This window comes from Helobdella robusta, assembly GCF_000326865.2.
Source record: "Helobdella robusta unplaced genomic scaffold HELROscaffold_45, whole genome shotgun sequence".
Lineage (NCBI taxonomy): Eukaryota > Metazoa > Annelida > Clitellata > Rhynchobdellida > Glossiphoniidae > Helobdella > Helobdella robusta.
Window position 1 is genome coordinate 616,528 of NW_008705095.1, and position 18,171 is coordinate 634,698.

Consider the following 18,171-nt stretch of genomic DNA (forward strand, 5'->3'; position numbering starts at 1 on the left):
ATGTATGTATGTATGTATTTATGTATGGAAAAAAATTAATAAAATTATACAAAAACACATGTGATCAGATGAACAAACACACACACACCACAACGCACATGCAGCAAATGACACATACATACAGATATATGTAGATACACACATCACGCACACGCATTTACACACAAATACATTTACACTAATACAGAGATGTACATACTCTCTCTCTCGCCTCTCTCTCTTTCTCTCTCTATTTCCTCTTTCTCTCTCTCTCACATACACACACATACATACATACAAGAACAACATGTGATTAGCGAGATTTACACCCATGGAGTTATAAGGAAGTCGTGCAATTGAGATTAAGTTGTTCTCATCTTGCCTACTCTACCATCTCGTGCGGTTTAGATCACGTTCTTTGGTTTTGTTTTCTCAGTTTCTGTAGATGATTTTGAAAATGCTGTAGAAACACGGAGCTGTTCTTTTGCTAACGGCGATTTTGATTGTTTTTAAGAAAGTTTTTATGATAATTTTTTCATTTTTTTTCTAGTTATTTTGTAAACTGTGTCATTTTGTTATATTGTTTGGTCGTTTAAGTTAGCGTTCTGTTTGTAAAGTTTTTTTTTTTTCAGAAAGTCTTGTGGAAATTTTTTGAAATTCAGAAGTGTGTTCGTGTTACCGCCTCTTAAATCATGATAGCTCTGATGGCGGTCGAGTTTATTCGTGTTTTTGTTTTTTTCTGAGAAGGTTAACATTTTTTTGAAATTTTGTGTTTTTCGAAAATTTGTCAGCTGATGTGAAAGTTTATAAAACTTTGGTTTGTTGCATTGGATGCTTGCAGTCTATAAATACTGCTTTGTTTTTTATTTCAGAATAAAAAAAATAAATTTTTCAATGATTTTGGACATTTTTTTGATGTAGTTTTAGCGTTTGCCGTGGTAGTTTTGTTGTTGTTGTTGTCAACTGGACATCGTGGGCCATTGTTGCAGGTGAGTTGTACCTAGGCAGTTTGTTGTTGTCTGTAGTTGCTAGCAACCTAAATGGCAAGTTTTAGTTGCTACTGGCTGGTTGTTGTAGTCAGTTGGTTGTTGTTTGTCTTTGTAGTCAGTTGGTTGTTGTTTGTCTATGCAGTCAGTTGGTTGTTGTTGAAAATGTGTTGTTGGTTCTTTGGTGATGACGAAAAAATTCACATTTTCTACTTTAAATTAAATTAAATTTGAGAAACAAATGAACGTATTGACTGTAAATCTCGGAAATGTACTTTAAAAATTCTTTACTCACACCCCAATGAACACCTGGTATTTAATTAGCTAGAAGAGGAGACAGATATATTCTCTAAGTTAAATGAGTATAAAAACTTTTCTAATTTCTTCGTTCAGCATTTATTCTATCTTCTTAAGAATTTTCTTTTTAAATTAATTTAAAAATAGTTCGCCCTCAAGCCACGAAAATTTGGCGTTATGGTTTTCATATGGCATTGGCTATTTGTGAGATTGGGATTCGAATTTTTTATCAGTATCGGCCGATATTATCGTCAATTTATTGATTAGGATATGTGATTAATTTATTTATATTTGTTTTTTTTATATTTTTTTACAAGGTTTAATACATTATTTGACTCATAAAAACATTAATTATTTATTCAGTATAGACTCATAGGTTTATTTAATTTATTGTTTTAAAATTGTTTTAGTTTTGAGAAGGCACAGGGACGTTTCGTCTTCGCCTTTGTTTAACGTAATAATAATAATATAACACACAGTTAAATCGATGCTTTTATTTTTTGATAAATATTATAAATTTTACAAAAATTTATGATAAATATTCATAAATAAAACACGCATATATCAAATTATTTATACGCAAACTACTAAATAATGTGTAAAGCTAAAGAGATAGCAATAGTAGGAATGTGGGCCACAAAAATCAGAATGGAAAAATTCGAAGAAGAAGCAAACAGCTCAAGGACAGTTTGGCGACTTCACTCGCGTTACATTTTCAGATTCACATACGGTCTTGCTAATTGTATTTCAGTGATTAATTGCTGACCAATCAGATGGCAATGGACGAAGAATAGGACTTCATTAAACATTAATTAATAAAAACGGCAGATGTGTGTGTGTGTGTGTGTGTGTGTGTGTGTGTGTGTGTGTGTGTTCAGCTCACATTTCGGTTCAGCCAGCTTCAGACAGACTTATTTAGAGGAAAATACACTGCCAACGTGAATAAATATTTTAATGTGTGTTTAGAATGTTTAGAATGGTTAAGATGCCTGGCAATGAAGTCGCAGGAACTTGGTTCGAATGCCAAATGATTCCAGAACTATCACATGCAATGTGTGCCATGCGTTGATTCTGGTGCAATCCCCATATACTGTGTGTTTATTGTAAAAACTTTCGAAAAATAATAAAAAGATTTTTTTCCAAGTGTATGTTTGGCTGAATTCAATCGAAATATATGGTGTCACACACACACACACTATGATAACTGAAATCATCAAATAGACTTGCAGTGACATCACTACAGACAAATCTAACCAGAAGAAGAAAATACACTGTCAACGTAAATAAATATCTGAGTGTGTCTTTAGAAATATTCAGATATAGTTTTGTGTCACCTAGATAATAAACTCCCACCAAATACCAAGAGCAAAATTCTCATTAGCTAAATGTCGTTTGTGTTCCAATTTTGCCTGGAAAATACGATCGGGATTGTTAAAAAAAATGGAAATAATGCAATGTTCTACCGATTAACTTTTGTTTTTATTTCTAACTATTCATTACCGTAGAAATAGTTCTACGGAAGAAAATAATTGTTCGCTAATGAGCTGTCAACCTTATCCAAGTCAATAAACACAGACCATAACGTTGAATAAAAAATTCATAACGTGAAACAAACACCTTGCTGAAGGTATAATACTTCTTAAGTAAGGCATCTCTGATTTATGTATACATACATATATGTGAATGAGTTATGCTACAAACATGTTATAAAAGTTGGGCATGTATATGCAAACCTTGAAAAGTGTAGAAAATTATCAATTGTTTAAATTTATATTTTTTTTCTTCGTTTGATACATAAAGTTGCATAGAATAGAGAACACGCAATGTTAATATGCATATATTCGTTTAAACACATACATAAAAATGTACACATATACATACATACAGACAGACATACAAAGATAGGTACATACATACATAACCATACAAACCTAAGCAAACACACATAAAAATAATATGCACATACAAACATACAGAATTACACATACACAAACACACATATACTTACACACAAACATAGCAGATATTCATAGATACGCAAATAAAAAAAACACACACATACATACATACATACAAACGAACAGACAGAGACACAAATTTGAATACAAGCAAGCCCACACAATCATCATTTGAGAATGCCAGCCCGCAGAGGTACTGGAAATCCGCGCATAAAAAGTTTTTATGCATGTCACGTGATGAGAATGTTTTGAAAAATTCTAATTGATTTTCAATCTTGAAATTTCTCTTATTTTTCTTTATCGGCTTCTTTATGTTCTGGATGTTTAGTCTCTTGTATATTGTCTCTTGCCTCTTGTCTATTGACTCTTGCCTCTTGTCTATTGTCTCTTGTCTCTGGTGCAATTTTTTTAAATTTTGATGTTGTGGTGGTACTGTGATTGTTGATGATATTGTTTTACCTGTGTTTATTCAGGTGACTTGGCTACACACACACAGATACACACACAGATACACACACACATACACACAGAGATTAGTAATTGACCTTTAACTTTTAGTGGGAAGTTGGGCGCGCGGTTTTAAAAGAGTTGGACAGGGTACTTGCTAGATCACACAACAGTATTATAATAGCAGAATTTAAAATAGCAATAAATTAATTATTTTATATTTCCCGTAAAAACCAATAAGTAAAAAATATATATTTATATATTGTTATATATAATTTTGTTTTTTTATTTTACGTTTTTTTTACTGCGTGTTATAAATTATGGAATAATATTTTGAGTGGCGTGATAGGTGATTTCTAAATATCATTTATCACAATTAACTTGTTTACTTCCACAAAAAATGCTTGGGGAATTTTATTAAAATTTTTTATTTTTTGGAAAAAAAATACAACATATTTTAATTTTATACACCTTTTAATCCTCATTTTTATTGCAAAAAAATCTTAAAAATTCGAAATTAGCCGGAGTTTCAACTAGTGAATAAAATTGGTTAAAAAAACATCTTGAAACTTTAGAAATTAATGCTATATAGTATGCAATCTGTTTCTTTATCCATACTATTTGCACATTATATCTCTATTACGAAAATTAATACAGCGAATTTGAACGAACATATCCCGACCTGTGTAATAATGTTGCTGACAACGAAGTTGCAAGCGATGCGAATTTAATTGAAAGAACCATTTAGACAACTACGTGATGGGAATCAAATTTTATTTTTTGTCGAGAGTTGGAAAAATTCAACAACATCGTCAGCGATGATTTATTAGTATTGTGTGATGGTTTCTGGTTCAATAGTTCATTCTTTCATGTGGATTGTGAACGTGTACATGTACATGCTCTTAGAAACTATGCTCTGCTTGTGCTAGTTTTGGGTTTTTCCATTTTGTATGAGCAAATTTTAACCAAAAATTTGAGAAAAAAGAAGATTTGTATGCACTTTGTATGTCGTAATTGTTTGTATTCCATTTTGTATACATACAAATTTGGATAGTGAATAAAAAAATAGAAATAGTTTTGTGTGTAAGTGAAATTGAGTAAAGGTATTTGTGGCTAGGCTTGGTTAATTTTTTTTAGAAATGTTCAACATTTGGATGAAAATAAATAGCGCAATGCTATGCGAGGGAAAAGATTTTAAGAGAGGAGGACTAATTTGAAAAAAAAAAACAGAAAACCAACATCTGTTATTATTTTAAGCAATTTCTGAATTAAACAATTTTGAATTTTTTGAATTATTGTTAAAAACTTTTGATAGAAGTGATCTAGCTTATGATACTAATTGTAGTGATAAAAGTGTTAATGCTGTCAACACGCCAAAACTAAAAACAAGTAAAAAGAATAATCTTTCATCTTTATAATCTTGAATTTTTCAAGAGACGATATAGTTCAGAATCTAGAAAGATTTTTTTTAAAACTCATTTAAGCGTTTTAAAATCTCGGCAGACAAAAAATCTAGTAAAAGATAAATATGAACTATCCGATAAATATTTCAAACAGTTCAAGACATTTTCGTATAATTTCAAGTGAAAAAAGTTAACATGACATAATTAATTTTTAAACATTATCTGCATTTTTCTATTTTGTTAAAATATAATTTCTATCAGACTTTCCATCATATCAGTTGTATTAAGATTATCGTCGTTAATATCGCCATCACCTTTTTTTTATCATAAATGTCATCATCAATCCTTGAATCAACCCATTTCGCAATACCTTCAATCAATCATCTTTATAACTGCACCGTTTCTTACTGCTTGCAATTTACGTGAAATTTTATGATTTTCTAGCTTTTCAACTTGTTCTAGTGATCTTATTAGAGAAGTTAAACTTGACGCACCTACTAAAACATGCTCCCTCGACTGTTTACCTACACAGACTATTAAGAAGTATATTGACCTTTTTCTGCCATTTTTAACCTTTTTACATCAACCTGTGTCTTCCTTCCAGCCCTTTTCAATTAGCTTTCAAAAACGCTGTGGCAAGCCTTACTCTAAAAAAAAGTACTTTAAACAAAAATGAACTTTTAAGTTATCTGCCTGTGTCGAGCCTGGTGTCTTCGTCTCAAGTTGCTGCACGCATAGTCTTTAAGCATCTAGTCACTCACCTAAACACCAATAATCTTTTCCAGGTTTATCGATTTATTTCAATTATTATTAAATTGGAAATCTATTAAATTTTTTTCCTAGAAATTCTTCTGATTACAGTTATATTGTTGATAAATTGTTTTCTAGTATTGCTATCTTCTAATTGTAAACATGAGATTGAGCGATTTGGAAAAATCTTCTCTGCTTGGGGCTCTAATATATTAATTTAATCAATTTAATTAATTAATTATTTAAATATATATATATATATATATATATATATATATATATATATATATATTTATTTATTTATTTATATGTTGAAAAGAGAACATATTTTATAGGCGGGGCTAGTTAAATGATTTACAAGAGATAACGAAATGGGCGAAGTAAGCTTCCCATGAAATGAGGTACAGTCCAGAATTTTGCCATCTATGTCCCGCGATCCCATCATCGTTTTCACCATCATCATCATCACTGTTAATTTTATCACCAGCAAACATTATTATCATCATCGTTATCATCATTGTTGTCATCGTCATCATCATCATTATCATCGTAGCTGTCATTACACATCAATTTTTCTCATTTCTATGGTTTTTTCCTTCTCTCTCTCTTTCCCTCTTTCTTTCTTTCTAAATTTGTTACACTTCTGGATCGGTTGACAATTCTATCACGTGATCACCCCGTGGGCATTAAAAAATAAATAAATATTCATTCATTTTTTCTATCTTTCTTTCATTCGTTCTTTCGTTTTCTTTCATCCATTTTTTGTTTGTTCTTTCGTTCGTTCGTTCGTTTGTTCGTTCGTTTATTTGTTTGTTCGTTTGTGCGTCAGTTCGTTAATTAATTTATCATGACATTTTCATTATTTATTTATTTGTTTGTTTGTAAATTTGAACCATATTTTATTCGTCCACTAGATTACTTTTTCGTCCCTCCATCCATTCTGTTTTATTCTCTTACGATTTTTTTTCAACTGAAAATGTAAAAAATATATTCATTGAATCATCTATAAAGAGTGCATTCTATAACGCTTACTTATTCATTGTTTATATACGTAGGTCTCTGCGATTGTCTGTAGATTTGTGAGTGAGTGAGTGAGTGAGTGAGTGAGTGAGTGAGTGAGTGAGTGAGTGAGTGAGTGAGTGAGTGAGTGAGTGAGTGAGTGAGTGAGCGAGCGAGTGAGTAAACGAACGAACGAATTAGAGAACCGACCGAATGATTGAATGTGAGAGTTGAACAGAGAAAGAAAAATGGCAATAAATATATGTGAAACCTGCGGTTCCAATCCATCAACATGATTCCCATCAATAAATCAAATAATTTTCATTACGCCTGCATTTTCTACACAGCCGCAAATACTGAAATCAAACAAAATCTTAAGAAAACAAATCTTAATAGAAAGAAATTTTACAAGTTTTTCGTTGTTAATTATCCAACGTTAAATTGACGTGCTATCTGGTAAGGAAGTGAATTAGCAAGTTGTGATATGTAGTCTGTAATTGCGTGAGTCTCTTTGCTTTTGAATCAAACCACATGTTCCATCTTCTTGTCAAGTCATCTGGTTACTTTGAAAAAACTTTTTATTTGAATTTGTGATTTTTGAATGTCAAGTTGAAATTCATAACAGAAATACAAAGATCTGAATTTGTTTAGTAAATAAAACTATTTTACCCGACTGACAGTTGTCTTTCTTTCAAAAACAACAATTCGAATATTCAAATTTAGGCTTCTGTTGAATCTCGAACACAAGACGTTTATATTCAATGGGTGTTTGTTTGGGGTCGTTGTCATCGTCATCCAGCCTCCCATCATCATCATCTCCATCCTTTTCCATCGTCATCATTTTTTTCCTCATTATTCAAACATTTTTAATAGGTTTTTTATTTCAAACTCTCTAACAAAGTTTAAAAAATTTACAAAAGGCAATTCAGTAGCGAGCCAACATTAAAACGATTGAAATGTTCCCTTCTGGCTTCTAGCAGATTTTACGGCATATATTTCCTAAATGCATAAAAGGAAGAATAAATTGTCAATTCAATTAGTCTGAAAGCCGCCAAACTTGAAACACAAACATTAAAATTATATACCTTAAAATTTATTGAATTCTTTAAAAAACACAATTCATTAAAATATTGAGCAAACTATGTTCATATTGTTGACATATAATAAATAAACCAATTATAGGTGATGATTTTACCGTGCAAAAGTAAAAAACCCAAAAAAAACAAATGCCAGTTAATCAGGTTACGTTAAGACAAATTCAACAAACAATATCAACGTTGGTTGTAGAACTTGAAATTGGGTCAGTTGTATGCGCACTGATTTGTCAAAAAAATTTTAGAATCCTAAAATTCGTGGCATAAAAACCCACACCTGAACAATTTGAGAGAAATAGATCAAAAAACATTGAAGTATGAAGGAAAATAGAATAGAGGGTGAAGCTCCGCCCCCACTACGATGACAAAAACTGACAAAATTATGGCTAACCTGTTTTCTCCAAATTCACCACTGGTGATAATGAGATAACGAGTTAATGGCTATAACGGTAGAGATTATAATGGATAGTTCTGAAATGATGTAGACGCCTATGGTGGTGGCGTTGATGGTGATAATTATGATGAGGATAATAATGATGATGAAATGTAAATCGATAATATCGGTCATTAACGATGATCATAAAGAAAATGAAAGTGTTAACATTTTGACTCCAACAAAACTGTTTATATTGTAGGAGGAGTTGCAGCCATAACCAAGGTGTCCTTTTTTGTAGGATGCTCCTGTTCATGAATCTAGTTGCCAACATGAATATATATAAATACTTATGTTGGCAATAATAAAGAAACAATAGCACCAACTTGCTTCACACCTTTCTGACAATTCTGCTCGGACGATATACCGTAATAATTGATTCATGTCCCATCGATGTTGTAGATAGTCTCTGGTCAAAACAAATAACATTCATGAACTGTTGAAAAGTTATCAAAAATGCCGACACATATCTGTTGAAGCTTATTGCCCGAGCAATAGATGTCGTCTCAGATTCTCTGACAGAGAGGTGTAAGTGTCTTCACAAATCTGGAAAACCAATCAGCTCCAGGTATTTCGTCAAGCAAGGATTTATTGTCGCCAGTAGACACATTTCTTGGCTGAATGTAACCAACATTGAAATTTGACAAAGCAGAATTCTGAGCGTTTTTTACAATATCTAAACAGTGTCACACAGGCACAAACACTAATTTCATATCTAGGGCCTCTCTCACAGTAACCAGCATTATATCCAGAGACGAAGTTAAACATCTTTGAGGGGAGAGCCAAATAAACTAACCAAATTTGGAAGAGAATGGCCAAAATAATTAGCTTTTCATAAAAAAAATAATAAAATTGATTGAGACACCTGATTTTGATTTCAACCGTAGAGGGATGTTTGTGAAGGATGTTCCGCTTTTTAGCATTACTAACCCTTACACCATTTGGCGCAAAGTTTTTCAAATTCTTTGGCCCAATTCTTCCTTAATAGCAAAACAATCTTCATGAAGACGGAGAGTCCATAATACGAATCAAAGTTTGTCCTGTTTTTATTAACTTGTATTTTTTTTAAATCTTCATTTAATATCAAATTTTCAAAACGTTCGCCAGTTTGAAATCAAAAAATTAAAAGTTTTTCAATGTGGTGTGAAACAGTTTATTCCAAACTTACCTCGATGAAATTGTAAAACATTTCACAATAAATATAAGCTAGTAAAATAAGCTAACAAAATACTGGAAGGTTAAAAAAAGGTTAAAAAGTCAATTACACTCTTCTAAAGTTTAAAGGATTCAACAGAGTGAACAAACATCGTATATGAACACGTGCTAAACGACGCATCACACACGAAGCATGTGATAGGCGGGGATCTTTTTATCATATTCAAACCCGGTTACTGCGAAACAGCTCCAGAAAAGTCACTTAGCAAAACAATTAAATTCTAATTTTGTGCTTAATGTTGATAAATAAAAAAAATCATTAATCGCTGGGGGGAGAAGGAAAGGGGGTTTATCAAGCGTGACAGTATGTGACAGGGGGGTGGGGTTAACCTAATCCATACGTACGCATTACTGTCTTTAGTCTGCTGGCTGCCAGTGCCGACGTTCCAACGTACCAGGTCTGGTAATGTTGAATATTTAGGCAGAGCGATGCTGCTACCATTTCAGTTTTAGATACACACAACATAAACAAATAGACAAAATGGTTAGTAAACGAAAGTTCTATTTTGATTTGTATGAGGCATTTAAGTTGAAATTTTAGAAGATTTTAAATCATTATGAGAAAATGAAGCTCGTTAAATTCGTAAAAACAATTTTAGAATCTTGTTTTCGGCAGTTACATTGCTATTTTTTTACTTTGCAGTGCAATACTTTTTTCAATACATCCGTAGTTTTAACTATAGCACGTGGTTTTAACTTCAGCACGTGGTTTTATTTTCCGCACGTGGTTCAAACTTTAACACGTGAAATTATTATGTGGTTGTAAGACGTGTTTAAATGCTAAAAACTGCATCTATCAGTACGTAACAAAAAAATTTTGACTTCGAATATCACAAACATTAACGTTACATTTGCCGTGAAATAGAAAGTTTTTAAGACAATCTATTAAATTTTAAACGCACTGGAAAGTAGAGAATTTTAATTGAAATTGAATAATTGAAAAATATTCCCACAAGACTTTGTATAATACTTCAGAAACGATCGTAGTGGTAATTTTGTCGCTATTTTTCCACTTAAGTAACCACACAACTTTCCAGTTGATGGCGTTGTTTGCTTTTTAGGAGAACCGTTAACAACCCCGATCGCATCTCGACTGATTAAACATTTAAATAATGAAGTTACTTAAATTACAGTACATTCAATACAGTTATTTTTCAATTTTTTGAAGTAATTTCGTCTTTCCAATTCCAACCATCACGAATAAATTAACAGTAGACAAGTTCCATTTACAACATTGAAGTTAAAGTTTATTTTTCCAAATAAAATTAATAATATGGCTTAGTAAACAAGTTTATTGTTAAAAGATAACTGAAACCTTGTTTCTCTATTAGAAGTTTCTTGTTAACCAGCCTTTTATTGCAAAGACGACACCTACACACTGGGCAGGACCTCGCGTTTCTGAACCATTCGTCAATACACTGTGGATGAAAAACATGACCACACTGTAACTCAAACACAAAAGAACCATCCTGGAATGGTTCCAAACATATTGGACAATTGTCGAACGCAGTCAAAATGTCTTCATAAAATGGCACTAAATAGCACCTGTTGCCGTTTAGAGATGTGTGAAAGGTATCCCAATGACGTAGCACCCCAGTTACGTTGCTCTGAATGTGTGGCATGTCTTTTGCGAAAAATGTTTTATGAAGTTTCAGAAAATTAGCGATCTGTATATCTTTAAACAACCGATATTGTTGCAATTTGGTTAACAAGCGAGTCTTTTTCAACCAGCTACTTTCTTCTGAAACATCGCTCTTCAAATAATATACAACGTAATTTGAAATCTCATTGATTTCTTCTGGAGATAAGTCGTGTTTTATGCTGCTTTTCTTTAGCGCACGGCGGAGGGTAGATGCTTTAGCTTTATTTTTCGATTCCCAAAATTGCTCCAAGTATTGGTCGGCAAATTCCCACGCTCTTGCTCGGACATCATCCAGAGAAAAATCCATTTTTCAAGTTTTAAAAATCAGAGTTGTTATACATTCAACTTTTTATAAAATCTTCCCATATATATATATGAACACAAAACCAAGATAGAGATCACAACCAACGAATAAAAAAAAGTTTTGCAATTTATCTGTTTAGGCCAGCACTGACAAACTGAAGCTGCTTAACGCTCTTTGTTAAGACAGTCTGACCTCCGTACGAGCTTGATGATTTCAGAAAAAATATTTGCTACATAGAAATGCATCTATACTCTCATCTGTAAAAATAGGACCCGATAACAAGATAATTTTCGAAGTTTATTCTAAAGGACATAGAACAGCGATCAAGTTTGTCCTCAAACATCAAATATACCACATTTCATAACGAATAAATTGAAAAAAAAACATTATAAGCAATATCAATATTATATTATATATAGCGTAAGGCTATATATATATGTAAGTAGATTGTAGGTTATAAAATTTCTGTACAGGAATTGAGCTATAGTAAAATTCTACTTTGTAGATGTTACACACGTAATAAATGAATGGCCGGTTAGTGTTATTTTACTTTTATCAACTTAGATGTTAGACGATGAAGTTTTACAATATATTTTTTAAATAAACTTTTCTACAAAAAAAAAATATAGAACGAAAAAATATAAGGGATACATGAAAAATCTTATTTAATTCAAACATGCCAAGTAAACTGACGGCCACTACTAATGTTTTCAATGAGACTGAAACATTATTTTAACGCTGTCAACGTTAATAATACGTCAAAATATTCACAGCAACTGATCACGCATTAAACATGCGGCAGGTATAGAAGTTATCTGACCCACAATGAAACACATTAAACATTTTGAGTGCCTAAAGCTCTACTGAATCCCTAGAAAAAAAAATCATTTTTAAAATATCCATATACGTTAAGACAGCTGAATATCTCTGTTTGGATAGCGATTAGTAGTAATTTGATACTAAGCAGGTTACAGTTGAGGATAAAATGTCATGTAGATTAATTTATTGTTTTTTTTTCAATCTTAGGCTTTGCAAAGAACACCAGGTCGGCTAGTTATATGAAAAAATATCATTGAAAACTGCAAAACAAAAGGATAATGAGTATCGTTGAATTTATTCTGAATTTAGCACGTGTAGGCCTTACCAACTTGCATGATGGTCGTCAGGGTATGGTCGCATTGTACTGAAGTCTCAGGTTCCAGAACGAGGAATGATGTAATGGATAAATTTAATGGATAATATGGATAAATCCATCAATGTGTTTGTTAGGAGTTAAATTTCAGAAAGCTCTTCAATTTCGGACAGTATTTCATGAATAAACACGGAAAATTCTCATAAACAATATCCAAATGTATAATACATCCATGAACAAAAATGGTTCAGCCGGCAAGTGTGTTTATTCAACGAGGCGAAGAAATGGAGAAAAAACAACACAGAGAATGATTATTGATGTTAATAATGTCAACATTTTCTTAACGTATCTTAAAATGATATTTCAATTTCTATACTCTAATGACATATGAACGTTTATGTTTAAAAAAATCAGAAAAATAATTTGAACGAACGGCAGGTAAAACTCTACTGGAAAATGAAAAAGGCATGTGGAGTTATTAAAATTGGTTGACTCATGATTTAACAAATTAAAATCTAATTAATGAAACACACACACACACAAACACACACACGCACATACTGAGAAAATCTCGACATGATTCAAACAAACAAAACTACAAAAAAAAAAATAAAGTTTTAATAGCTACATCATTCACGAACTGACATTTTTTTCACTGAACAACTTCACACGATTTAATAATTAAAAAAAAATTAGATGAATTTCACTTGCCTAGAGATATGTTGGACGTTAGATGATGAAATGACGTATCGGACATTTATATATTTTATGAATAAATATATAAATAAAAAAAAAACAAACGAATAAACAAACAAATAAAGAAATAATTTTTTAATATTTGTCATTAAGTGTCCAAAAGTTGTACATTGAAAATAATATTTAAAGATAAAATATCAGTATAAGGAAATATCTTTAGACAATATACATGGTTCAAACATTTCGAGAAAATTTATGGCTTAGAGGAAAACTTCTTAATTGAATCTGAATTATCATTTAAACATTAAAAAAACATTAATAAGATGGCAAAAATAATTACAACAACATGCTCAAGCTAGACGTAGTCCAACACGCATACACATATCAATACCATATTAGAAATTTTGAATACAGCTTCACTGAATAACCACCTTTATCGAATTTAAAAGATATTAAATATGAAATTATGGAAAAAGACAAGACAAAACAGAGAAATGAGTATCGTCGATTGCTATTATAACTCCTTATTCGGCACGTAGGCCTGGCCAGCTTCATCCGTGGAGCCAGCGTGCAGGTCGCCCGCGTACGGTCGAATTGCACTGAAGTCGCAGGTCCATGAGCGAGGAATGAAGTAGTCGGCATATGAATTCTTCATCGTGTTTGTTAGCAGCGGTGTTAAATTTATATAGATTCAAAACAAAAATATCCAATTCTTAAAATCATTCCACAACATAACCCGACTTTCAGCATAACGGTGAACTGGCTTGTAATTAAATCTTTTACCATATACAAAAAAACACATCAAGTAGGTAACTTAAAAAGACCGAGCCATCTAAGAGAAAGCAAGTAGAAGGCAACTAAATATTCAAACACAACTCCACAGCAACTCAAAAACAACACCAACTCAACATAATAAAGCAGCGTAGACCAACAAAACAACTGACCGTATAGACGGGACACCTCCTCCTAGCATACCACTCCATACTGTAGAGGCACATAATAATTCCGTTGCCAAAAAACAGAGCCACCCAGAGGAAGACATTGCCACACATTTGAGATTTGAGCGGAAGGAAGGTAAAACCAACTGGCGCAAAAAAAATGGAAAAAACTAACTAACCTAACTGGACACAGAATTGTAAAGGTAATATCCAACAATACATCTCGTAGAAACAGAAAAATTACTAACACCCCAAGCCAGCAAACATGAAGAACAGCACGGGGTAAAAGAACCCAAAGGCCACACTGAAGATGTACTCGTGTACTATGGCGGAGAGCAGAAACACGATGGCCATGTGGAAAGTTCGGCTGCATTTCCTGACGATCTGTAAATGAATTTGGAATCATTTTGTGGAATAGTATAACCTTGAAAAATACTCTTTGAATTAAATTATGAGAACGACGATTCAATTTCTGCTGGTCAACATTGCCAGTAGCAATTAAAATGAGAATAAGAAATTGGAATGAAAGTGCGAACGAGAGAGAAGTCCTGGTAGATGTAGGTGTAGAGCCAGTCGTGCACAACCACATTCCACGTCCGGTACCAGTTGGAGAAGGAGGGTGAGTTCCACCAATCCTGATTAATCAATATTAATTAGGATTGCGGTTAGTTAGTTTATATAGGCTAGTTAGTTTTTTCCATTTTTTTTTGCTGAATCTAATCAGACATTATTCCTCTCTTCCGTGAATAAAAATTTTATAATAGAACAAAACTCTAGAATAAAAATAATCTTAACTGAAAAAAGCAAAACAATGAACCAAAATGTTGAAAAAGTTACTAATTTGGGAATATTTGCAAAATGCAACCTTATAGAAAAGGCGATCGGCGAACCGCAGCATTTCAGCAAAAGCGTTGAGCCAAGAGTGCAAGATAGCAAAGAATCCTTGGAAATAATATTAAGATTATTATAATATTTATAATTAAACAAACAATTATACGAAAGGTAGATGTGAAAAAAATTAAGATTAATAAAAATCACAACAAAGCAAAGACCAAACAACGCAACCAACCATCCAAACTAGCAACAAACAACAACTAACACCAGCCAACAACGACAAACAACCGATGAATAGAAGCAGAGTGGCAGGCAGCATGCAACTAAACACGGAGACGACAAAATGACGAGGTGTCACAAAGTGGTGATCAAAATTCTTGAAAACTGGAATGCAGAATCTTTCGAAGATGTAGTGGATGTAGAAGAGGCAGGCGAAAACTTGGCCGAAGTTGCTCACAACGTAATCCCATCTTATGGGACCTGGGGACCTGTGTTTGTGAATATTGTAAAATATTTACGTGGATACGTTAATATTATTGTTATTATTTTATTAATATGTTATAATTATTATTATGTTATTATTATTATTATATTAGTGGCTGTTCTAAAAATTGCTTTGGTGGATGGCTTGCTTCTTAAATAAAACCGGTCTAATAAATAATTGTAATCCAGAGTTGTCAAACCTTACAGAAAATTTCATTCATTTGATTAACAAACAAACAATTCACTAATTCATAGACGAACGGTAAGGTATTAGAGTTGGATTGATTGGCAAGTATAACCACGCCTTTACAAATTGTTCGGACCCGTGTTTAAATCTAAACAGTCATCAATAAAACACAATAAAACTCATAACATGAACCGGCTTTAGGTTCGCCGGTAAAAGAACGTGCGATCACATGTGGATTGTAGAAAAATGTTTGGCTCGTTGAAGTCGAACTTTTAAAAATAAAAAAACTGTCTTAACCCCCAAAACTTTTAACGGTATCTAAAAAATCTTTGTTGTTCCAAAAAAAATGCTGAAACAGAAGCAAACAACATGGAAAATAAATCGTTAACAAGCGAACGCATGTACATGCAGTATCAAAACAGTTTTAACATACCTACAATTTTAAAAAATATCTAGATCCAACAAACAATTATCATTATACCAACCATACCAATTTATCAAAACGGCTTTAACATACCTACAATTTTAAAAAATATTTAAAACTACATAACTAAAATTTTAAAAAATATCTAGATCCAACAAAAAATTATCATTATACCTACCATTTAAACAGACAACAAACCTGGGGTACTCATCTCTATAGAGTAAAGTCGGGGCGAAGAGAAAGTAGAGATACTTGGTGAAATCAGGGCATAATGCTCCACTGGATTCTAAAATTAATTAATCACTTAATTAATTGATCAGTTCAATTTAGTTACATGAGGGTAATGATCCCGATATAGAAAATATCACGAAATATACATACATACATACATACATACATACATACATGCATGCATGCATACATACATACATACATACATACATACATACATACATACATACATACATACATACATAAATACATACATACATACATACATACATACAAACATACATACAAACATACATACATACATACACACACACACACACACACACACACACACATACATATATACATACATGCATACATACATACATCAAAATGGCTGTTCTTCATTAAAATGTCAATTACAATAGCGAAGAAGTATAACTAGCTAGTTCCAGAGTAGTCATTATTGTATTTTCAACTACAATGGTGTCCCAGATTAGCATTTGTAATTCGCATTTAGAATGTTTTAATTTTTACAATCGCACACGCAAACACAAACACACACACACACACATACACCTAAATATACACAACACTACACACACACATAATAGCAGAGCAAAGAGAGAGGATTTTCGCATTGAAATGATGTAACATGAAAATCTCTGACATTTCTGATTGATGTGACGAGTTTATAAGTTTAAACTTTTGATCGACGAGTCACTGCCTCTCACTTGAAAGATGAATTAAAAATAAAAATAAATTTCGAGGTCAGACAAACGAACCTGTGGATTTGTGGCGGAGAACTTTGGGCGCGTTTTCACGCACGAAGGAATGTGCCTTCATGAAAAACCTTACCTGGATTGAAATGGAATGGAATGAAATGGATTGAAATGGGTTGAAATGGATTGAAATGGAATGGAATGAAGTGGGTTAAAATGGAATGAAATGAAACAGAATGAAATGAAGATACAAACATGCAGTCTAATTCAAAAATTAAATTCTGGTTCTGTTAAGTAGTAAAATCAATATATTACTAAGATAACTGACGTCGCCATATACATCATACTAAGTGATGTGGCCTTCATACAAAACAGTACAAACATCACAACAGATAATACTTACGATGACAATAATAATAACAACAATTATAATTATTATTATTATTAAATAATAATAATAAAAACAAAAGTAACAATGATAATAAAAACAGTTGGTAACTTGTCACTGTTATAGCTGATAACAAGTTAGTACATGTCTACGATTCAAATGTTTGAAAGTAAATATTTCTAAACTCACTGATAACTTATTTTTTCTAACAATTTCTATTCCTTTACTCCATGACCATGCATTTATTATACTACCAGCCAGTTAAACAACCGGCGCTGTTAAAAAAACTAAAGCCTATCTACTAATGAAATGTTATATATGTTATATCTTATATGTATATATATATATATTTATGTGTGCGTGGGTGTGTGTGTGTGCGTGTGTGTGTGTGTGTGTGTGTGTGTGTGTGTGCGTGTTATAAATAATGCGGCTATGAATTTTAATTGCCCAAACATGAATAGTATTATAAAAAAAATTTGTCTAAATACTCTTTTGAAGACAGACAATGAAAAGAGCTATGCAAAAGCAGCAAAACAATAATGTAACGAACACGATACAACGAACACAAGACAAGACAAGACATCATAACGATAGAGCACAACAGCACAACACAACACGCAACACACAATAAGATAAAATTCAAAAGGTAC

The 18,171-nt window shown here is 32.2% G+C and overlaps 3 protein-coding genes across 3 annotated transcripts; all 3 read right to left on the reverse strand.

The window, feature by feature from the left end:
- Positions 1-2,596: 2,596 nt before the first annotated feature.
- Positions 2,597-5,636, reverse strand: HELRODRAFT_177942 (hypothetical protein; the record flags this gene model as incomplete). The annotated part of the gene is made up of 3 exons (XM_009026094.1): positions 2,597-2,671; positions 3,345-3,652; positions 5,624-5,636. The coding sequence occupies 3 exons, from the start codon at positions 5,634-5,636 to the stop codon at positions 2,597-2,599; spliced, it is 396 nt and encodes a 131-aa protein (XP_009024342.1).
- Positions 5,637-10,931: 5,295 nt separating this feature from the next.
- Positions 10,932-11,096, reverse strand: HELRODRAFT_137876 (hypothetical protein; the record flags this gene model as incomplete). Its single annotated transcript, XM_009026095.1, has 1 exon — positions 10,932-11,096. A coding segment is annotated over one exon (165 nt), but the record flags the coding sequence as incomplete, so codon positions are not given.
- A 695-nt stretch (positions 11,097-11,791) lies between these two features.
- On the reverse strand, positions 11,792-17,272 carry HELRODRAFT_114186 (hypothetical protein). Its single transcript, XM_009026096.1, has 9 exons — positions 17,197-17,272; positions 16,400-16,487; positions 15,396-15,595; positions 15,139-15,215; positions 14,810-14,908; positions 14,522-14,657; positions 14,279-14,419; positions 13,133-13,983; positions 11,792-13,101 (listed from the first exon to the last, which is right to left on the reverse strand). Exons 1-8 carry the CDS (start codon positions 17,255-17,257, stop codon positions 13,850-13,852), a joined length of 936 nt encoding a protein of 311 aa, XP_009024344.1. The 5' UTR covers positions 17,258-17,272; the 3' UTR covers positions 11,792-13,101; positions 13,133-13,849.
- Between the last annotated feature and the right edge of the window lie 899 nt (positions 17,273-18,171).